This window comes from Meriones unguiculatus, chromosome 5 (genome assembly GCF_030254825.1).
Source record: "Meriones unguiculatus strain TT.TT164.6M chromosome 5, Bangor_MerUng_6.1, whole genome shotgun sequence".
Classification (NCBI taxonomy): Eukaryota; Metazoa; Chordata; class Mammalia; order Rodentia; family Muridae; genus Meriones; species Meriones unguiculatus.
This window is the reverse complement of record NC_083353.1, coordinates 36,018,486-36,026,277: the sequence shown is the minus strand read 5'-3', so window position 1 is coordinate 36,026,277 and position 7,792 is coordinate 36,018,486. Positions and strand designations below refer to the sequence as shown.

Here is a 7,792-nt window from a genome sequence, read left to right as displayed (position 1 = left end):
ACCAGCCCCAGAGGCCGCTTCGCCGCCAGCCTCTCACGGCCAAGGTAGCCATCCATAGCCTTCAAGCCGTCGGGAACTTTTACTTCATTATGGAAGGAAGCCTAGCCATCCTGTTTTGTGTCCGAGAAGTGCAAGGGACCGCAGGGCATCCTTGCCCTCTCACCCTGTCCAGCAGCACCCTGGCAGCAGTCCGTTGAGTCGCGCTCCACCCCACCTCCCGCAGTCCCCCTCCCCAAAGCCCGGGTTGAGCCAGAGCCCAAAGCCCTCCGCTCTTCACTGGGCATCCCTGCCTCTTCTTTTTCTTTCTTACGGAGTTTCTCTCTCTCTCTCTCTCTCTCTCTCTCTCTCTCTCTCTCTCTCTCTCTCTCAATCTCTCTCTCTCTCTCTCTCTCTCTCAATCTCTCTCCTTGTGTTTGTTTGTGTGTGTGTGTGTGTGTGTGTGTGTGTGTTCGTGCGCGCGCGTACCTGTGTGTTTGTGCTCACGCACGAGCGCGTCTGTTTATACGCGCGCCGCGCACGTTCTGGGCAAGAAGGTAAAATCCAGCACAAAAGTAGCTTTGGTCTCCCGCAGCCTGGAGATTCGAGCAAGTTAAATGTAAAAGCGAAAACAAGGCAGGAGCTCACCCGATCATTTTAACTTAGATTTTACATTGCAAGGATCATTTATTATTGTTAAGTGTGACGAAAATAGGCTGAAAATGAAAAACAAACAGTAGTGCAGAAAACAGGACATTTTGGCAACAGTCAGAAGCTGGAAGCGTTTGGAAAGCTTTTCTTGAGTAGGAGCGTCCAAGATAGATAAAGGTGGAAGCCACAGATTCGCACAAAACCGATCCAGTACGTGACGGGATTAGAAATGGGAGCATGCTTTCCAACACAGACAACTGGTTAGTTCTCTGTTAAACGCGTTAAGCCAGCCCCATGCAATGATTTCATGGTCGCCTTTAATATTGCGGACACGGGGGTACCACGGAGGGTGCACACATTGTCGGGTTAAAAAATTGTCACACATTCATAAAAAGTTTAAGCATAGATATCTAAACACGTGAACGCATTTTTTCAGACAAACATCCCTAAGTAGAGTGAGTTTCCTCATCTTCATTTCCTTGCGGATCTCTAGATGCGACTTTGTACAGTAGGCTGCTAGGTTCTACATAATTCTACTTACATCATAAAATGTCAGAAGGGGAGGGAACCCTTGAGGGGCGTGGAGAAGAAGCCTCTTATTAGCAATTTTATTTCCCCAAAGCTGTTTAATCTCAATAATAGCAATGGTGTCGCGGTAACCATCTCCTTTCTTCCATTGCAGAGAGACTACCAAATGGCCCACAGCACTGTGGGGTTTATGTACTCAGTTGTGAGACTACCCTTGCTGTGCTGTTATTCACCTATCCTTTGGCAGGGAAAATTTTGTGGACGGTTAGTTTGTTCAGTATCTGGTAAAAGGACTCATTTACCTACCAAATCCTATTTCAGGATAACAAAATGATAAAATGTTGGTGACTTATGCCTACCATGGATTTGAAATATAATGGAAAACAAAGTTGTTCTTTGAAAAAAAATATATTTGAGGCAAATCAAAGCATTGAGCAGAATGAGCTGGCTATGAACTATAGTACGTGAGGGCCATTTTTCACCAACCTGATTGGGATTTTCAAGATTCTTTTGGAGAGCAGCAATAAAAAGCCAAATGGAAAGCACAGAGCTGGAACCAAGCCTGCACCAAAACATCACTGTGCCAAGAACAAACATCCTGGCCAGAGTGATGCCCAAAGCTACACTTGTAGGGACCCAGGATGTGAGGATAAAAGTTCTTCATCTCATGGCATCTCCCAGACATTTTGAAGTGAATGTTTGTACAGGGGCAACACTCAGACAGTTGCCCAATAATTAAGCACTCTTGCTTGTTGTATGTAAATTGTAGATGTTTGGCTGTCTTTGTTTGAAATTAAGAGACATGGTCAGAGGAAGTAGGAGGGGTTGTGACAATCACAGTTTTTAGATTTTCTGTATGTCTGAGCCCAAAGATATCTTTGGCTGGGATAAAGGTCTCATCAGTTTGCAAAACTTCTCTGTATACTCGAGACAGACAACCTCATAAATTGTACTCCAGTTTTTCCTTTGATCTGTACTGTCAGATTTACTTACAAAATGAGACCAGAAATCTTAAAGTAGAAACCAGATAGCCACTGACATCCTAAAGATACACAGTCTGCTTGTCAGCAAGGTGCGGAACTCTTCCTGAGGAAGTCAGTAAAGCTCCAAGCTATGTCTGGCCTTGTTGCTGGCCCTGGGACCGGTGGCTTCCATGGGAGACTTGGAAACGTGACCCTATTTGAGGAGGAAGAGGGAGGGAAGAAGGATCTCTCTCAGTTCTATCATTGAGGTAACAGCTTTACATTAGACTGTTTTCCATCCAAGCTGCTACAGGATATTTACCTGGCCTAGAAGACCTGCAGTTGAGATTCATGTAGAATTTTACACATGCCCCCGAAATAGGGGTAGCTGTGGATTGCTACTGCTTGATTCATTTCACTGAGTGCTCAGGTAAAAAGCAATGGCTTTGGCGATAGCCACGAAGACCAGAACATTCACAACCAAACAACAGTGGTTATGACATAATAACGGGGCCACTTGAACCTTTACCCCACCACACACACATGCAGATGTTAGCATTTTTTTTCTGCCTATAAAAATTTTGTTTTCAGGTAGTCATCGCTGGCTTACACAGAGCTCAAGGGCATTCTGGGGTCATGTAAATATCAATATAGAGAGAGTGCCAGTTTCCTAGGCAGCAACTCTGTAAGTGGGCTACAGTCTACAGAGATGGGACTTCATTTATGTGATGGACTCAAGTCTTTCTAACAGTGCATTTGTGAACTACTGCTGCACACCCGATTCTGTGCCTGGCACTATGTGGAGGTCTGCTAAAATTCTCTTACTGTTAGTTTTTTGACCTTCGTTTTTAGTCACCTTGAGTGAGTATTCCTTTTAGAAATCAATGGGGAAGTTCAAATTTAGACTTTGTATTCATCACTTAAAATTATTTTGTTTTATCATTAAAAATTAAGGCCACTCCCCAAATTCAGCATGTGACTTTCTAAAGCTCAAATAATTCCTTTAGTTATCTAAAGGCTTCAGATATCTGTGGCTGTCAAATTCAGAATGGCAACAATGTGGTGTCAGCAAGGACATTGACAATTAATGAGCGAGGTCATTATTCCTCGTCTTACCTTTCTGTCTAATGAAAGTCAGGTTGGAGCTGCTTAAAATGCTCTTCTCCAGTAACCAAAATTGGAGAAATGAATTCCACCGAGGGAGTGCTTCTGTTTCTTCCCTCTTAGAACAAAGTACTGAATGGGCTTTCGAGTTCGAATTTAGAGACCCATCTCAACACCGCTTATCAAAAGTTATCATTATTCTTAAGGGCGGGTGTCTCCTTGTCACTGTATGCTAGCTAAATATATATATATATATATATATATATATATATATATATGAATTTGCATCCATCCTCACACTCACTCAGTCATGCTCATAAGGGGATCTGTAAGCTACCAAAACAGATCAAGGACGGAACCCCCACAGCGTCTAACAAGAGAGTGGGTAGCCCCCCTTTTGCTTCTCCTGCTTGGAATCCAGGGCAGCTGCACGGTCCTCAGGTGAGCCGCTGAGGAGGGGATGTCAGGTTCTCTGGCTGCTTTCCAGAACACTTTGACCTTGGCAGCCATTTCACTTGTTCTTTTCCTTCAAATCACACCTGCTGCCACAGATCGGTACACCTGACACCAGATGTAGTCAAAAGGAAAAGAAAAGAGAAAGCCTCGCCTTCCCTAATTCTCTTTGGTAGGAGCCCAGGCCGCCAAATCTATTACATAATTCCAGCTCACAGGGACACCTGTGCGGGCAGCGGAGCTGGCTCGGGTTGCAGCGCCTGCTCTGGGACCCTGGCTTGGCAGCACCATCGCCAGGAGAAAGCGGTGACTGAACAAAGTTCTGGAAAAGCGACTGTGTGAGCTGCCTTTCGTGGTTGAGGTTGGGCTGGATCTTGCAGGGGCTGTTTCAAGGATCCCCCCTTCCCCATTTAGGGTTACGAAACAGAAAGTGATGTTTCAAAGCCTCGGAATTCGCCCAGGTAGCTTCCGAAGTCCCTCAGGGTTCCAGCTGTTCCAGCTTCAGGGATCACCCCCTACCACCTCAATAAGAGTGGAGCCTTTATCTGCTGCGGGGAATCCTCCTGTGAACCCCAGTCGGCCTTTTCCTACCCCCCATACTATTGATGTGCACTTTGTCGGCGCTCACGGCCTAGCACGCGGACATAGTAGCCCCACTGGGGATCCCTTTTCCCGGAAGGCAGACAATGCTTCATTAACGTACCGACCATTATTAACTAGCCAAGAAAAGCCTTATGCTCACTAGCCATGTGCGCCGCTTCTTTCGCCTGTGCCTGAGCAGTTTGCAGGAAAGGTAGTTTAATGAACAGTCGCGATCCCATTCTCTCAGAGGTCGAATTTCGAGTCCAGGTCTTTGGGGCACCAATAAAGAAAGTCCGGTCCCCACGCTATTGGGAGTTTCTTAGTCCACCTTGCCCTGTCTTTTTCTACCCATCGCTGCAAAAGACCTCAAGCGAGGTAAATCTTTAGATCTGAATTAAAATTTCCAATATTTCCGCCCCAAAGGAATTAAGAACGCTTGAAGACCCACCTACTCGACCAGCATGTCAAAGGAGGTTGTTACGTCGGTTTACAAATACGACCAGTTGTACAGCTATTCTGGTACACACCCGAGGGCTTCGTTTCATGCCGTTTTTAAGAATTTCGTTAAGGCCTGGAGCCCTGTCCATAGGAGGAAATCCTTTGGGGACGCTGGTTGAAAATGATGTAAACTTAAAGTTAGACCTCCCATTTTCTGCGGATCTCAAAAGGTAGTAACGCGCACGCTGCAGAGTCAGAGAACCTCCTAGGACCCCTCAGGCCCTTTCATGCTCACACTGAAACCAGGGTCGATTGGCGAAGTGTAACCCCCATCATGGCCCGCTTCTTTCCGTTCTGTATTAAAAGACAGAAGAAACCCTGTCATGTATATTTCTTTCTTCTGCCAATTTCAAAGACCTCTGGGAATGTCCTCGTACTCTGCGCCCTTTAATAAATATCCTGCCCGTACATTCGTGTGCGGCTAGGCAAGTGTAGACCACCGACGGGTGCTGGAGAAATTCTCCCTAAGGACCAGGATGTTGGCGGGGACAGAAAGCACTTTGCCCAGCCCGAGAGAGCTAGAAAGTAGAGCTGGCCCCGCAGAACCCGCGTTCTCAAAGAGCGATTTACCAAGCCCCACCCAACGAAAGTTAAAGCGTGGCACTATACCTTGCCCCGGGTTACTCTCGCGCCTGTCTCCCAGTTTGGACATGCTGGAAGTGTTGGGTTTGGGGAGGTTTGCTTTGCCTGGCTATGAGTTGTCTATATAAGCCCTGCTGCATGTACTGTACAGAGGAACCCGCCTTGATGCACCCGGGTGTTAATTAACGCGAGGCTAATTTGAGCTCCAGGGGCTGGAGGCAGCAGGTCGAGAGGCGAGCCGCGAGGGGCCAGTGACCTCTAGTGGACAAGAGGGGATATGCAGCATGAGTGAGCCGGCGCAGAGGAGCCTGGTGGAAGAGAAGACCGAGCCGCAGCTCGGGTTTCTCCCAATCTAATGTCAGCGGGCAAAGCAAATGCACAATTTAAGGGCAAAGGGACTTCAGCAAGAGATGGAGAACAAGGGCCTTAGCTCTTCTGAAGTACAGTACACACACAGAGAGACACACATAGGCACGCCAGTCTTCACAGTTCTTTAAGGCAAGCGACAGAATGTGGGCAGAAAAGGTTTTGAAAAGTGAGTATAAAAAAACTTGGGTTTCGGAAACTAGGGACAAACAGCTTTCAGAGCTGGTTAGACAAAGTGGTCAGAAAGTGAACAAAGTATTTCGGAAAGTTTAACAGCATTAACAAGAAAAATGCGAAAAAAGGAACGATTTTTTTTTCTTTATCCTCCTTTTCTTTTTCTTTCTCCTCCTCCTTTTCTCTTCCTCCTCCTCTTTCTAACTTTATATCCCTTGGTCAAGCAAGGCTGGACAAGATGGGGGTAACCGAAACACAAAGAACCTCTTGGCTTAAATATAATTTGCACAGTGTTCTGTTTTCCCCTCTCCGCGTCTGTCATCAGTTAGCCAATTAGTGCTGTTAGTTATTTTGAAAAGGATTGTCCTGGTTCCGCACAACTGAACTCTTGTAAACAAAAATAAATGAACTTTTCATTTTGGTTTTCCCAGTCTTCAAGCAGGAGGTGGCTCACACTCCACCTCCCGGAAGAGAAACCGGAGTCTCCAGACCCTGAGCTCAAAGGCTCCAAGCGAGAGTGAGGTTCCGACCGTTGAACGCTCGTCTCTTCCCCAGCGCACGGAGCTTCTGAGGATGCCCCAGTTTTATTTCCTGGGGCACTCTTCTTCCCCACGTCCTTGTTCAATAAGACAAGGACGCCAGGGTCCGAAGGGTTTCCAGTTACTAGACGGCGCTCACGCTGCTAGGAAACGTTTTCACACCTCATGGACTAAGAGGGTCTGGAGAACAATTGTTCTCGAATCTTCCTCCAGAATCTCGTTTGGGCCTCTTTGGGAATAGCCCTGAGCGCTCGTGTGTGTGTGTGTGTGTGTGTGTGTGTGTGTGTGTGTGTGTGTGTGTGGCTACTTTGGTGGAGGGTAGACAGTTTGGTCCCTGGAGAAGAGCGCTGGGTGGGGCTGGACCGCATTGCCTTTTCTCCGCACTTCTTTTTGCTTTGAGTTGCACAGGCCGGAGGAGCGAAAGTCCACCGCACCAGGTTCGGAGGCACCTCCAGGAAAGCGGTGCAGGAGGGGCGGAACTCGGGAGGTTAGGCACTCCCACAGCCCGCAGGTGGGAGCGCCAACGAAAGTGTAGCGTGTAGCTTAGCCTAGGGGCTGGGTGTCAGCGCGCAGCGAAGGCAAAACTGAGAAAGACGGGATGAAGATGAACCCACACACAGCGAATGCTTTAAAGAGCTGTTTTTCTTTGCGTACCAAAGAAGGATTGAGAGCTGTTGAAGCGAAACATAGCGCGGAAATTCCCCCATTAAAAATCCATGTCACAAACAAAACAGTGTTACAGATTAAGCTGAATTGGTTTTTTTTTTTTTAAATCATCAATAAACTAACTAATAAACAACTAAATTTTAAACCACACTCGAATACCCTTCTGTGTCTAATAACGCCAGCAGCATCTAAAAATAACACGCAGAACCAGAGGAGACAAACCTGTAGACTCCAGAATAAATGATACCACCCCCACCCCCGCTCCCAAGCAGGAATACACTGTATGACGCTCCTGTCTCCTATTTTAACTTTTGTACCCAGGGAAGGAAAGGGAATGGGTTGCCCTTAGCACCACCACTTGGGTCTCACCGGATTGGCAACGGCATCCCTAAGGCCGGCAGACTAAAGATAGAGAATCAGCAATGCCCACGTCCTCCTTACTAGCCTCCCGCGGGGGAGGAGGACTTTGGGGGATTTATCGCGCCTGGCCGGCTGTCCTTTCTACCCTCTACCCGAGGCTAAGTGAGCGTTTCTTTTAGTATGGAGTGTGGCAAGGGCAGGCCTGACTCAGCAGACCTCAGAGAACCCTTCCCAGACTGGAACACAGCACTGTTGACGCACTTCCAGCCTTCTGGGTGGCACCGACCACGATGGCCCACGCAGCCAGCTACGAGCGTTTGTTCACAGTGGTCCTCTGGCTTGGGCTACTGT

At 47.4% G+C, this 7,792-nt stretch overlaps 1 protein-coding gene across 1 annotated transcript; it reads left to right on the top strand.

The window, feature by feature from the left end:
- Positions 1-3,531: 3,531 nt before the first annotated feature.
- LOC132654341 (uncharacterized) lies at positions 3,532-7,525 on the top strand. Its single transcript, XM_060384562.1, has 4 exons — positions 3,532-3,662; positions 6,308-6,593; positions 6,816-6,926; positions 7,403-7,525. Exons 1-4 carry the CDS (start codon positions 3,532-3,534, stop codon positions 7,523-7,525), a joined length of 651 nt encoding a protein of 216 aa, XP_060240545.1.
- The last annotated feature ends 267 nt before the right edge of the window (positions 7,526-7,792 follow it).